The sequence below is a fragment of the Chelon labrosus genome (assembly GCF_963514085.1).
Source record: "Chelon labrosus genome assembly, chromosome: 20".
Lineage (NCBI taxonomy): Eukaryota > Metazoa > Chordata > Actinopteri > Mugiliformes > Mugilidae > Chelon > Chelon labrosus.
In genome coordinates, this window is record NC_140353.1 from 4,588,698 (window position 1) to 4,604,344 (window position 15,647).

The 15,647-nt window shown below is 42.4% G+C and overlaps 1 protein-coding gene across 6 annotated transcripts in view; it reads right to left on the bottom strand.

Annotated features, from left to right (window-relative positions):
• Positions 1-11,966, bottom strand: part of smoc1 (SPARC related modular calcium binding 1) — a 53,835-nt gene extending 41,869 nt beyond the window's left edge. For all 6 annotated transcript variants that reach the window (XM_084568806.1, XM_084568805.1, XM_084568804.1 and 3 more), the window contains exon 1: positions 11,598-11,966. In XM_084568806.1, coding sequence (XP_084424932.1) covers positions 11,598-11,699 — 102 coding nt within the window. In that variant the 5' untranslated portion in view covers positions 11,700-11,966. The remainder of the gene's footprint in view (positions 1-11,597) is intronic.
• Positions 11,967-15,647: the final 3,681 nt, after the last annotated feature.

The window sequence follows — 15,647 nt, forward strand, 5'->3', positions numbered from 1 at the left end:
TGCTGCAGGTCCCTTTTTACGTCAATTGAAGGTTAATATTTTAATGAAGGACTCTTAAAAGGAAGGAAAACGTGACTCAGCGAGTGACATTTTGATTCATTCCACAGTGTAACTCTAAGGCACCAGGGTGCATATCGTATCTAACAGCTTGTAAACCTGCATGAGTTATTGTTCAGTACGTTACAAGGAACTCTTGAAAATTTTCCTTTGGAAGGGAGATAAACCTGTGTTTTATCTTTTTCTCGCAAAACACAAATTGATACCAGATTAAAGCTTTCAAAAAAGTTCAACATGTTTTCTTTATGCTGAGGGCGAAGCGAGAAGATACCTCTATCACATCTTAACGATAAAACATGAAGTTAGGGCAGCTAGTTAGCTTAGCTTAGCTTAGTTTAGCATTAAGACAGGAAATGGGGAAAAGGCTAGCTTGACTCTGTCAAAGCCACGAAAAAGCAACCGGCAGCAAGACATTTTCCACGTAAACCGGCGATAACGTGTTCCAGATTAATGCCTGACACATGTGATTTGCTATAAATCAAGCGCTCTCTGCCGTGGTAATGCAAATAGCACTCCATTTTTAAACAGGTGATGACATCCAGCAACGTTGGTGAGCGACATGTCAGCAGCGGCCAGCAGATAACGGAGCTGGCTGCTTTGTTTTCGTCGCCCGAGCCGTAAAAATAGCATTAAGCTCATTAAGTTAATACTTTTAGTAAACAAAAAATGATCTAATTAGAAGGGTGCGCTTTTAAATAGATTTTTACCATTAGAAAAGGGTGCACTGTTTCCTGTCAATGTGCTAAGCTAACCTGCTGTCGGCTAAACTGTAGCTCCTTATTTACTCTTCGTTTCTGATCTCTCTCTCTCTGCAAGAATGCCTTGATGCACATTTACCAAAGTATGAAGAGTTTTGTTAAGAGACGCAGCCAAGTGCATAATCTGTGAGGATGCCTTTGAGTTCTGCAGGACGTTGCTGTGCACGCTCATTGTTATCTTATATAAAAGAAACTGAACTAAAACTGACTAGGTGTGCATCAATCAATAAATTACCTAACTTGGAAAATTGCTCCTTTCAATAGTTGCCAAAGAGCAGTTTCAGATTAAATCAACCGCCACCAGAAAGACAGGAGGAATGACTAGTCTATATTAAACTCTAATCTCTCTAATCTAATCTGCTGACTCAGGCTCTGCGCTGTATCACAGCCTCGTCTCAGGTCGAGCGTGGTTTTCTGCAGGAATGCTACTCTTCACATGTCACATTTAAATACTGTCGAGGTCATGCTCGCCCACACCGGCACTGGATGACCAGCCAGATTATTAAAACAAACACAGCAGGGACAACTAGATGAGGGAGGGCTGTAGTTTGGGTGGGCGGCAAAGCCTCTGACAACGTTCTTACTCTTTCCTGTGGTCTCCAGTTTACCAAACACTATCTTAATCATCCTGATGTGGTAAACCCCACCCATCTGGCAATGTAAGGAGATTAAAACAAGCGCTAGGAGTTATTTTAAGTCGCTGTCAGACCCAGGTCTGTTTGACAGCAATCAGCTGCTACGGCGTAAACCAGGACGGTGGGACCTGTCATTATCTCCTGAGGGAACACAGCCCCTCCTGTTAGACCAATAAGGTCGAGCTCCACCCGACGTCCCATAATCAAAACCAAACAAATACATCTAAATTAAACACTAACATGTAACAGGAGCTATTAGCCAACCTGCTGAGGAGCAGGCTTAGTTCTAAGTAAGATTAATTACCTAAAAAAGTGTAGGGAGAAACTCGTTCATACTCTGCAGGTCATTACGCAGAGTTTTACATCATAGAGCAACAGGCATCACATCAAAGATTTACAGACTTTAATGGAGTGTTGAATGCATCCCAAGAGAATAAACTCCCTTTAACAACCACACAGATGCCCTTTCTTTAATTCCCAAAGTGGAGAATAAGAGGAGGTGATGTCCTCCTTTTTCCTTGATAGCCCACCGTCGAGATAGAGTCAAAGATGAGTCGGAGGGGAGTTACCCGGTGGTTTGGTGATTATATCTTGACCGGGAAACAATAAGCGTTGAGATTCTCTCACATTTAACGAGCCAAATTCCCCCAAAACACACACGGACGAGCCAGGAGAACGCAGACCCCTGAGCTCTTTCATTTCACCAACACTCATAAAATAAGTGAAATGCAAACCCCCGTTGTGCAACCATTACAGCATTAGCAAATATGGCCTTTCTTTTACCGTCACTGGCAGGGAGTCTGTTCCAGCTCAAGCCGCAGCCATGGAACAAGAAGAAAGAGCATGATTAGAAAATGATCTTTTTTTTTTATTTTTTTTAATATGTACACATATGCATGCTTAAGAGGGCTGACGTGGAAGGTTGCAAATAAACAAATCTGCTGATCTGCTACAGTAAATGTGGTTAAGGTAAAACTTTCCAGCTGGTTTTATGTGGACAGCTTTCGAGCATTAAAAAAAACATCATATAATATAAACCCTTTTATTACACCTGTCAACTGTTTTTTAAGTGAGTGAGTTTAGTTTAGCTGATTTACATCTCAGATACTCAGGTGGAATAAAACAACTCTGGACAAACACAAAAAAGCTGCAAAATGAAGTCAATGTGTCATGCAGCAGCAAATTAATTTAGCATTCGTCCTCAAACCCTGTCCCTCATGTCCTTTAATGACGACAGCACCAATTACAAACATCGCCAGGCTTGCATTTGTCTCCCTTGTTGAAAATCTGGCACCTACATTACCCACAATGCAACTCAACCACGTGTCAGAGCTATTGCCGTGTCATGCTACAGCTTTTAAACAGAACGGGATCTTGTTCAAAAAGCTTTTGAATATAACTAGAGGGGGGGCGTTTAGATGGACCTTCCTTGTGATCTCATTTGACGGCAGACGTAGCCCCGAGGCCCATGACTCCGTAATTTTTTAAAACTTTTTAGGAGCGACTCACGCTGTATCGACAGACGTGATGACATTTATCACTTCACGCAGCTCTCTCTGAGGCCACAAAAGGCGTCACACATTTTTCACACATGCAATAATACTCCTCAAGACTCGTAAACATGTTTTGACGTGTTCATTTGTTGGAAAAGACCCTTAGATCGACCGTAACAATGGTGATGCACTGTATTTTAACCAAATAACTTCAAATCAGAGTAGAGCAGCCACAGGAAGTAAATCAGAGGCGTATCGATGATGGCTCAGCTCCATTTAGAGATCCAGTTTGCCATGTCAGTGAAGCAGCATGCACAAATTAAAGCAGTGACTCATGTGCTTTCTCTATTGTCTTAAAGTTTTACAACTTTTTATTTGTATATTTTACCACTCCGGGCCTCCAGAGTTTCACATTTATTTCTGCACACTGAGAATATCAGTTAGCAGAGTTTAGACATCTGATTAAATTATATGAGTCATCAAAGTGAACCTCAAGTATTAATTATATTTTGGCGGTGATTACAAGGTACTGCAGAGTTTTTTATTTTAATAAGATGCTTTGGAAAATGCATCATCTACACATTGGTAATATGCATCCATATTGAATTAATTGATATGGGTTCACCGTGAACTGAAACAAGAGCGGATGCATTGATTTGCACACATCTAAATCTAAAATGCTTTATCCTGCTTTTCTGTCCTGACTTGTGCATGATTTTGCAAACGCCACACTGACGCGGTCTCACGATTTAACGTTTGATATCAAGCATAGCTGTGGCAGATCGTATCGATACGCCGTGATGTAGTCACATGTTTCCTTCAGTTCTCTGGAAGATAAGTGTCATGTTTTGAATATTAGATCAGTTCAATGGTCTTTGTGAGCGGCCAAGAGAGATTAGATTTCAGACCTGCAGCCAGAGGCCTTCCAGTAAGCGAGACACTGCGCTAGAGGCGGATGTTGTGCTTGGAAACCTCTGGCTGTGTTGCCGCCGTTGTTAGAACTCAAAAATGCGGCGTTGCAGTTCACACTCGTTGAAGTTAATTTAATACTTCTGGTTAGATTGTGTCTCTAAGTACATATAAAATAGGAGAATAGCATCACTGAGATCAAACTGAATATGTACTTTGCAGCAAATGTTGTTCTGCTAATTAGTCGTGATTTTTGTGGGACAGTTTTTGGAGGATCACTTCTTCCATAACAGTCACCCAGCTGATTATAACTAGTTATATCTAATATTTGCAGACCAGTAAAGCATTACAAAAGCATTTTTTTTTGTTTTTTTCCAAGATTGAAACTAAATATAATAATATTAACTCTAAAAACTCTAGAAAATAATATTTGTAGAGTTTGTACTCAGATTTTATTGATCCACAAGGGAAATTGCTTGGTCACAGTAGCTCAGCTGCACATTAAAAAAGTCTTGAAAACCACTTCTGTAAGGCAGTTAAAAATAAATAAAAAATTTAATTCAAAATTAAATTCAAAAGTAAAAATTAAATAAAATTAAATAAAATTAAATAAAATAAACAAGATATGCACATGTACAAATCTATAAGAAATAGAAATAGTAGTAAATATACATTATATACATAGAAAGGATAAATAATAAGGTGAAAATTAATATAAAAAATATATATATATATTAAAAATATATATCATTTTTATATATTTTTTTAAATGGCATAGTTGCCATTACTACCCTAGTTAGTACATGGTTAAATAAGATCATCTTGACATAAATGACATCACTGCTTTTAAATGGAGGCCTCTTACTTTTGCGTGCACAGATGGATTCATTACAGGCTGGACTACATCAGAGCGAGGGGGATCTCTGTGTGCCAGCGCCACGCTAACGTGTGATAGGCTCATTATCCCCTTTGGCCACAACAACAACAACAAACAAGCAATGCAACAGCACCATACATAAAGACACATAAGACCACCTAATGCATCCCTGTGTCATTAATCGCCAGCCGTTTACTGCGTTCCCTCGCTAGCCAACAAGTGGATTCGTCAAATAGGGGAAGAGGAGGATAAAAGTGAGACAACCGCAGAGGTAACGAGCTAATGAAAGTTGTCCACCAGAGTCAGGACTAATTGTTTACTGTTGCGCGCTTTTAACGGGCCGAGGTAATCACTTTTGTCCGATAATTAGCGTTTAGTTTTCAGGAAATCTGTAAAGCGAATGCCATCCCTCATGCTGTTTAAATGAACACACCTTACCTATAAAATAAAAAAAACAAACAGAGGAAATAGAAAGGAAGGTATGAAGAGCTGCACTCTTCCTGTCTCCTTCTTTTGAATTAGTAATCGAGTTGTGTCTTGAAAAGGAAACTACTGTTAATACCTGCACAGACACAGTCCTGACATGTTAACTGACAAGTGCTAACAAAGCTGGGAATATTCATGTTTCCTTTACATCTAATCATGTCTCTGGCTCTAAAGATTTAAATTTGTGGAGAAGGTGCAGAGCAGTCGAGTCAAATCTTTGTGTTTCTCCCTCAAGGTTAATGCACGAAGAAATTAAGGACTGCTGAGGACTGAACACACTCTTAAAAATGAAGGTTTGTGTCTCTTTGTGTCAGGAAGTGCAAAATTTTATCATTAACATGCATCAGGCATAACATTATGACCACCTTCCTAATATTGTGTAGGTCTCCCTCGTGGTGACTCATCCGAGAATGGACATGGGCCTTCTGAGAGTGTCCTGTGGTGTCTGGTAACAGGATGCTGTTAGTGGGGGGCCTTTGGATCCTATGGGTTGAGGGGAGGGGCCTCTGTGTCATTGCTATGGGGTGGGGGTGTCTGGTCTGGTCTAGGTGGGTGCTACATGTCTAAGGAACATCCACACCAATGAATGCCAGGTCCAGAAGTTTCCCAGCAGAACATTGAACTGTCACAAGATGGTCATGTTATTCACTTCTCCTGTCAGTGGTCATAATGTCGTGGCTGATGTCATTCAGTAGATTCAGTCTATCAGATAGAGTTGACAGATCACATTTTCACACCACGCTGAACTCAGGTTTCCTCATGGAGGCGGTCAGGAGACAAACACATGATTAATGAGTGTTAAGGACTTCCTTATTTTTCTTTTGAAGTGGTGTGAAGAAATTAAAATCAAAGTTTGACTGAGGGGGGAGACGGAGGCGTCCTTCCTTTTCGGAAAGGGCTCCAAATCTGATTAACAGCATTCCTTGTTTGTCACTAATGCTACATCCTGGCTACAGAACAGTCAGCTGTCTCTGCTGTTCTAAGGAAGTGAGGAGGTGGAAGTTAATGTGATGTGTGTGTGTGTGTCACACATTTCAGTAGATTCCACATCACCATATAAGCTGAGACCACACACTCGCTCAAATCAAAGGAAACTCAAATATGAGGCAGAGCAGACGCTAATCTGCTGAACGGGTTTGATAGCGAGGAGGAAGTCTGCCGTCCGGGTCGTATCGTTAAGGATTACAGAGAGCCATAACTCTTTCACCGGGGCAGTCTTCCCCTCAAACAAGAGCTTGTGCATGTCACTACCGCAAGAGCGAGCTCCCACAGTGGACTGAAGATTAAATGAAAACGCACCCCAGAAAGTACGGCTCTCAGGAGGCCACGCAGGAGAAAAGTAAAGTCGAGTGGAGCGGCGGCGATCCACGAGTGGAGCTCACTGTCCCGACGCAGAGCCGGACTTTGACTGCTTTTCATTACGCTGATTAGAAAGCCCCGAAATTGAGCATGAAATGCATTTGCTGATCACACAGTCATCAGAGGGAATCAACATGTGTAAGCAATTTGATTGGTCACTGGTGGAGTCACCCTGCAAGGCATCTGTTAGTGTCCAGAGAAATGGAGCCTAGGTGTCTGGTCACATGTGAACCAGCGTGTTTTCAGAACAACTTTGACATTTATTGTGGTTCGGTAGTCTGAAGCTGTCATTTGATTTCATGGTGTGTCCCGTTTCCCGCAAATCGCCTTGTTTATTCTGAATGAGCCCAAAACTTCCAAGAATGCTCATTAACAACACCAACAGTATGATGGATTTTCCCCCGTCTGCAGCCATGCTAGCGGCTCTGTGAGGGCGCACTGCTTCTGGCTGCAATGAACACCAGCCTGCAGACGACGAAACCAAGGGAACGGACAATTAGAAGATGCTGGGCCTGAGGTTGCCGCTAGATTTGCGCCAAATTGTGTGATCATTTAAAATCTAAAAAGAAACCTTGTGGTGGTAGCAGAGGAAGAATCAGAGGATCGTTATAAGCATTCCTTCCTCGGAGGTTATGATGGATGTCTGCGCAAAACTAACTGGAAGAGCTGCTATTTATAATCCAGAATATTTTACTCCTTTTTTCTTTCTTCATAATTGCACTGTCACCACCGTTAAGCCTGTATTCTGCTCTATTTTTGCTCTTAACTTAAGAAACATGTAAATATTCGAGACCCCAGAGGATTAAAACTATGACTTTGTTGACTCGACATAATGAACTCAATATTCCCCAGAGCAAGAATCCTTTTTGAATTCTGCCGTTTTCGTTCATTATCACTAACAAAACCAGTGCCTATCTATTTTGGATCGGTATTCACAATCACAGCGTCGCACAACTGAAGAACCCAAAACCACAGGCTTCATCGGCAATCACCGTTTTCAGGGAATTTTTCCTTTAAGTTAATCAGAAACTGCTGCGAACGTCAGGGCCTGAAGTTCATCTAAAAAAGCTCTGTACTTCATGACTTCTCCTCACAGAATACGCCAAACTATGACCTTATCACTTTGTTTGTTTTTCAGTGCCAAAGTATTCGACTTGTCCTTGACAGAAACAGATTACAAACGAGCATGCATGATATACACAGCAATCAGGCATAACATTATGACCATCTTCCTAATATTGTGTAGGTCTCTCTTGTGGTGACTCATCAGAGAATGGACATGGGCCTTCTGAGGGTGTCCTGTGGTGTCTTGGGGGCCTTTGAGGGGAGGGGCCTCTGTGGATCATCCCACAGACATTTGATCAGTTTGGAATCTAGCGAATTTGGAGGCCAGGTCAACACCTTGTGCTGTTCTTTTTTTTAGTTGTTTCTAAAGTGTTTTTGTGTGTGTGTCTGTGTCAGGCTGCATCCTGCTGGGGATGACTGCTGCCATCAAGGAGAGTCATTGCTATGGGGTGGGGGTGCCTGGTCTGGTCTAGGTGGGTGCTACATGTCTAAGTAACATCTACACCAATGAATGCCAGGTCCAAAATTTTCCCAGTAGGACACTGGATTATCATAAAATGGTCAATGTTATTCACTTTTCCTGTCAGTGATTTTAATGTTATGGCTGATTGGTGTATAGCTATGATGGAAACCGTTTAGGTTTTCTCTTCTCTCATGAGATGATCCATAAGAAAACTCTCTCTTGAAGAACAGATGGTGTGTGTTTGTGTTTTTGCTCTGGGCCTTTTCACGCCAACCGTTCTGCGTGCAACTCAAACGTACTTTTATCGTATATTGTGTAAAAGTTGTTCTGCAGAGCTCTCATTTGAACATCTGTCCCAAGTACTGACGCATAGCAGGAATAGTTAGGATTCCATTTTGTTGCATCTCTGCGCAAAACTGCAGCTGAGTTTACAAGTTCGTATGACACTGCAGAAGAACGGCGTCAACCCTGTGAAGTTAACTAAACGTCCTGTAATAAAGCAAAAAGCAGAGCTCTACTCCAGCTTGAACAGAAACTTGTAGACTGAGCGACCTCGACTTGAGCTACTAAAACACACAGAGACCCTGCACGAGTGAAGAAGCAAAGAATTCAAAGATGTGAGCTTTGGAGAAGTAGAATAATTTCAATTGAATAGCTTTCTCAAATGCATTATGGGAAATGTAGGATCTTGTAATTCTGACACATATCAGTAACAGAGGGTCAGGATTTTTAAGGCCTCTGCTGCTTTTATTTCCCAGCTGGTGTCGCGTGAGCTCCCCCAACTCATCCTAATGTGTTCATGTTTCATTTTTATGTCGCCTCGTTGTCAAATTAAACTTCCCCTCTTGGGGCAACGACGCGCAGCAATACATTTACTCTTCTGATCGACGTTAAACAAGATGTAGATGAAGTGTCTAGCAACCAGATGTCTAAATAACTGTGAAATAGTTCCGTCTCATCTGCTGATGTCTTACGTTCCTTAGCCTCCAGGTTTGGAATAAAGCGAACAGATAGATTGAATTCTGCAGCTGCTTAATTTCCCCCCTGTGTGATTGCTCATCATCTCTGCTGAGCCGGAAAGAATCTCAAACTTTCGCTGCTGATAAATTGGACAGCATGATCGCGCCGCTAATGCACGCTTTGACCTTAAATTCTCTTTATTGTCTCCTTTCTCTCCCCCTCCATTCCTTCGTGCACTGTAAGCGTACTTAATCATCATCGGGCTGACCGTACGGACACCTGCACTCATATGTCACATGCAGGCCGCTCACACCTGCGCCTTGGCTGTGATCTACCTCACACCAATAAAAAAAAAAAAAGTCTTTCCCGCTTTTGAACCGGGGCTCTACTTTTCCCAAGACGGAGGTATGCAGTCTTGGCTGCTTTGCTGCTCAGGCCCAAGCTGTTTATGTTTGTTTCTTCAATGAGTTTACGAGTCCTCGCTGATGCTGTCACCGAAGTATGCAAGTCAAAGCATCCCGTCCCTGGTACTAACAGGTTGATTCGATGAAGAGGATTAAGGAGAGACGGGGAAGCGCGGATAGCATCCTCATGTGTTAGCTGTAACTCCTGCATACATCACCCCCCACTTCTGGGAAACTGATTTCTTGCAATAAAATGTTTGAGGAAATTCTCCGTGCACCACCTGCCTCATTAGATTGATCAAAAAAAAATGTCTTGTTGCACTCATTAGCAACTTTACTCCTCTGAGTCGGGGAAAAGAAAGATTTTCAGGATTCAGGAGAAGCAGTTTTTAAGTGAGATCATGTATTTTTTATCTGACTAAACGGTGCAGCATGTGCTTTTACCATCGCAGATTATTCAGAGACCACTACCATCAATCATCATCCCACATCTTTATCTTCAGCCTCTGCGCATGAACAAACAACTGAAACAATAAAAGAGGACGTCAAGGTTCCACACGGGCCGGGCAGGCTGGATCTGCGCAGCGACGTTGAAAAGCTTTGTTAGTCTCCCCCAGAGTTCTGACAAATTCTGGACATGTGCCTATTGCATCATGGGAGCCTCCGGGGGAATGAGAGCGGAGCAGTGCTATGCAGTGAGGTGAAATTAGCTCAGGCGTTCACCGCTGATATCAACGTGGAACGTGGGGGTGTGAATTGTGGTATTGCGGCAGCTGTGAGCAATGTTAAAAGCATCCAGTTTGGTGTTGGTGGGGGTGTGCAGCCGGCCGAGGGTGGCTGTTGCTCCTCGGTGCCTAATCCATGCCAGGAGGAGGAGGAGGAGGAGGAGGAGGAGGAGGAGAGTTTAATGTGGGGATAAGTTTGATGGAGATGTGAAAGTTTTAGCCTTTCCAACGTGTATTTTATCCAGTGTGGATTCAGGAAGGGTTTCTAATCATTCTGTTTCTTAAACATCTTCACACCAGTGGCTAACCAGAGATCTGCCACCTGAATCAGTGACAGAAACAACCAACACCTCACCTGAAATGCAAGAAAACCACACATCTCCTCACCATCTACTGTATAACAATTATAAAGTTAGCAGCAGAGAAGGGAACAGGCAAAGTTTAGAGCCGCTGCAGCTTTTTCCAGAGAAGGAAAAGGGTTCAGACTTGCTGTGAAATAGCTCCAATATGTGAGAGAGCATTACACGTTCACCCCCTCTCCCGACCACAAATATTACAGTGAACTGAAACAATGCTGCTCCCCTCCGCTCCGCATCACTTATTCCCCTCTCTCTCTGCCCCGCACGGTGCCGTGGGCATTTGTAAAGAAGCCCCGAACAAGAGGTAGGGGGAACAAGCAGGGCAGTGTGTGTGAGAGAGAGGAGAGAGAGGGAGGTAAAAAGAGATGTGAAGGCGACAAAGATCTGTCCCAGAAAGAGCAGGAGGGGAGCAGGAGCAGGGATGCTGCGGTAGAAGGAGGTGGCTGCATTGTACCAAAGAATCAATTTGGAGGGTTTAAGCTTCACAGTTTGTCTAAAAGAAGATCAGGATTAAAGTTTCTGCCTCTAAATGCATTTTTATTTAGAGTCAAGTCTTAAAATGACAGACAAAATACTTGTTGGTTCAAGAAATCTAAATAACCGCTGTTATTATTTAGTCTTCAAAGCCACCAGTGTGAGTCTGATCTTAGAGATACTGTTAGTTTATGTGTTTAAGTTCTTAAATGTAATGCCAACTGATGACTGCACTGATTGCCTCCAAGGACTCTTATTTCACGTCTGGACAAAAACCACAGGCACACACAGAATGGTCTAATGCATCTGCTCCTGCAACAATAATAACAGCAAGGCTTAAATCTATACTCACAGGAAATATTTTAGGTTTGTTTGAAGGCTTGTTGACTTGATATCATGAAAAAAAAAATGTTATTGTAAAACAGGAAAGTGCAATCCAGCGCAAGTCTGTGCAGTCTGCTAAATTACGCAACGCTGGCTAAACTTTGGCACGCTGCGCTACTTTGGTAAAGTGAAGTCTCTAGTTTTCTGTGGAGCCTGTGGGAGTGTGAGCCGGCAGGTATATCCACTCACCCTTGAGCCGGGCTTCTGCGCCGACGCTTGCGGCAGGTAACAGAGGAACAGGGGCGCCAGAAAGTAGGAGAAGGTGAAGATGAGGAAGCTTGACAAGAGCATAATGGAGCGTCGGTGAGCGCAGAGCAGGGAGCGGCAGGTACAGGCTGAGCGCTGCGCAGTGCGTCCGTCTGTCACACTGATGGTGATCAACAGGTCCAAAAATAATAAGAATAAAAAATAATAATAATCAAAACTACTTTCCTTTTAATGATTCTCCTTTTTCTCCAATAACTAATTCACATAGTGCCACGCGTGGGATGAGAAATCAGGACTTGGCGGTGATCATTGTGATGGAGTTTATCCACTTGCGGGACGATCAGCTGTTCATCGCGGATTCCACAGGTTGAGTCGCGCCTGTATCCATTGCAGCTTCATTTAAAAGCAAAGGAGGGCGCAGCACCGCTGACTGGCACTCAGAGGAGCCAATAGCAGCAGGGGATAAAGGGGGAGGCCACGCCCACTTCAAACTTTTCCAAGATTAACTGTCCACTGTGAGGAGAAAGGGCTGCTGTGGTCACTTAGGAGAGAGGAGCAGGAGAGGCAGCAGCTGCAGGGGACACTGCAGTGTATTATCATCAGTCTTTGAGAGCGGAGACAATGGCAGAGCAATTGCGAGGTCAAATCTTAGGTTCTCATCCCCATTCAGGGACATATAATGCTCTATAATGGCCTAGGATCCTGCTGCCGTGACATTTAGCCTGTGTACTTGGGCTACAATGGAAAACATCTATTGAGTAAAGTCAATAGCTGTCACAGGCTCTGCAGGGGGGCGGCCTGAGTCTGGAGCTGTGGCTCAGTGTGTGTGTGTTTTATTGGGCCTGAGGATTCAGAGGCTGATTGGGCAAAAACAGCTGTCTGTGCCACTCCACCTCTAATTACTGGCTGTAATTTAAACAGATTCTTCAGATCAAAACCCTGAGTTTATGGGTCAGTCTGAGTCGATCACTCTGAGGGAAGTTTGGAGACTTTTTTTTGTTTGTTTTGCAAAATAAATAATAGGTTGTCCTTTAGAAAAACAAAAAAAATGTGACTTTAATTTATTCCACCGGCAAATTCAAACCTAAGGACATAATGCTTTGAGAAGTTCTCATGAATAAATAATCTTATAATCATCAATTAGATAGATAGATAGATAGATAGATCGATAGATAGATAGATAGATAGATACTGGAATAATGTTATTGGTATATTACAGTGTATATTATATACGATATACTGTAAATTACATAGTAAAATAAATACACAGGTGTTTTTCCTGCATGTTATAGATTAGATTAAAAAGCTCATTTAAAACAAACACATTTCATATTTATTTTCCAATTTAAGAAAGTATATTAATAGAACATGAATGTAATTAAAATTATAGTAATTAATAGCGGTGGAACATAAGTAAATACAAATGGCATGAGACCCTATTTAATGTTGTTTTAAAGTTCAGCTCCACTTCTTTTCAGGGTAAATACTGTTAAAAAACAATTTACTTTGCAGGTTAAGATTCTACACACACAATATGCATGATATTATAGTACATCACTGACATAAGAACCACTTTTCTGCATTGTGGAATCCATGTTTTTCATTATTTCATGTGCATTTTGGTTAGAATTTCTCACATTTTCAGTCCATTAACTTAGTAAATAATAACTTTCACTCCACTGGAGGACCTGAATACTTCCCCTCTACTGATCAGATCCCGTTATTGTGCAGCCTGACATCAGAGCGTGCTAAGTCGACTCATAAAACCGGTCCCACACTGCAGTCGCCCTGCAAAACTCTCAACTTCTGACTCCCACGTCCTCTTCCCCTCTGTGCTCTCTCTCTCTCTCTCTAACTCCCTCTCTTTCTCCATCTTTTCCCTTTCAGATAAATTGTGTGGCCCATTGAGAGTGAGTTAAAAAGAAGGAGGAGAGAGAGCGAGAGAGCGAGGGAGGGAAGCAGTGTTTAGTGCAGGTGTCCAGCTTCAGTTCTACAGAAACTGGGCTTTTAAGAGCTGAAAAGGGCCATCCGGTCAGCCTTTGCTGGAGCAGCTAACCCCCTCCCCGGTCCCCTTCTCTCTGTCTTTGTCCCTATAGATATTTTTTAATTGTTGGTTTTGACAGTTCAGCGGCTTTTTGAGTGCCTCAGTGAAGAGCCTTGTAATTAGAGCTATTGAGCTTCTGGAATTGGCACAATTAGGGTCAGCATTAATGATTTCTGTGTGCACTGGCCGGTTTCTGGGAAGGGGCTGTGTTCTCAGAAAGGACGGAGAGAATCTGTGAAGAGGGTCAGAGGAGAGGAGAGCAAAGATGGGGCAGTCGTACATGAAAAGAAGAAAAAAAAAGGCTCAGCTAAACTTAGTTATCTGGATTCTTGTTTATCAGTCTCTATCAGTGCAGTATCATTGTCAGAGCCATGAGAGACGGGACGTCCCACCCACCCCGACCCCTTTGCTCTGTGCCAGCCGGTCCACTCATGTCCTGGGCCGAGCGGAGAAATGCCGTGGGAGGTGAGGGCGAGGAGCAGAGAGGGGGAACAGGAGTGTCTCTTGGAATGTTAACGAGATCAGTTCATATCTTCAACCGTCCACCCCGAAACAAAGAGGAGCACATTTTCCGGGGTGTGAAGCCTGTTGTAGGGAAAGCATGGCTCGACACCTTAATTCTGTTGTCATTTGGCCGAACATGAAAGAAAACCTCTGACAACAAAAACAGAAGAGGAATGAATGGGCACGCTGAAAGGAGATGTACTTCCCAATTACTGCGGCGGCCCTTCCAAAGACGCCCCAGCCGCTGTCCCCCCGCCGGCTTACACCAACCACATACGGCCGAAAATTAGCAGGTGTCTGTGGGCACAGAAACAGCCGGAGCAGCAACAGAGGCCACCCAGAGATCTGACGGCCGGGAGGGGTCAGGTCGGGGAGGAGGGGGGGTGGAAGGTGAAGGGAGAGGGCCAGGTTTAGCACAGATGTTCAGCCGTGATGTCACACGTCCAAAAAGTACAGTTCACATGTGGGACGCTGGAGGTTGTGGGTGAAAAGGAGATATAAAAGAAATGAAATAAAGTGTTGTTGTTGTTTTTATGTATTTTAATATCTGAGGATCATGTCTGTGAAACCTAACAAGACCTTTCCTATTCTTACTGTACTTGAGCGCTTGCATTTTGTGCAACTTGCTACTTCAGCTGTGCTGTATTTTGAAAGGAAAAGCATCCTTTATTGCACTAAAATACTTTTGCAGATGTAGTTGTTGGTTAATTAAGTATGTGTCTCCTCACTCTATAAATATGGTAACTTGAGGGTGTGTTAATTAGATGCAAATTAAAAGTACTAAAGTTCAAGTCTACTTTAATTTTCTGAAACTTTTAACATATTTTTCTCTATATTTACTGCACTACTTTTATTCCTGCAATGTACTTAGTCAATCGACGATTATCTTATACAGTTTTATTTATTCAGAAAGGACAAACACCACTGCAGTATGTAAAGTAGTTGAATCAGCTCCACTTTGAGGTGAAAATTATGTTTTTTAAATCTCTTCCCTCAAGAGTATTCATAAAGCTTATGAATAATGCTGTAAGTGCTGAACAAGTAACAATAGCAAAATAAAATAAAATTCAAGACATAAAAAAATAACAAGATAAGATACCACCTGTTAAAAGAGGACACTGAGTTATCAGGCTCATAGGAGCTTAATAAATCAGAGATGTGGGCAGGAGCCTGGACATTCAAGGGTTTAAAAAAACAAGCTATGCAATTTTAAAATTAATTCAATCAAACTAAAACTAACAGGTAAACCAGTGATGGGCAGCAAGGATGGGTGTAATGTGATTTCTTCTTTAGTATGAGTTAAAAGCCAGGCAATAGTTTAGATAAATTTTGGCTTTTCCTCTTTATACTATAAGAAGTCATCCATCTAAAATTGTATTTGTGGTAACATCACTTTCAATTTCACTGCAGCAGCTATACTTTTAATATTGGTTTACATACTGTACATGTCCATGTTATATTTCCTGCTTTTACTCCGGTGCAGT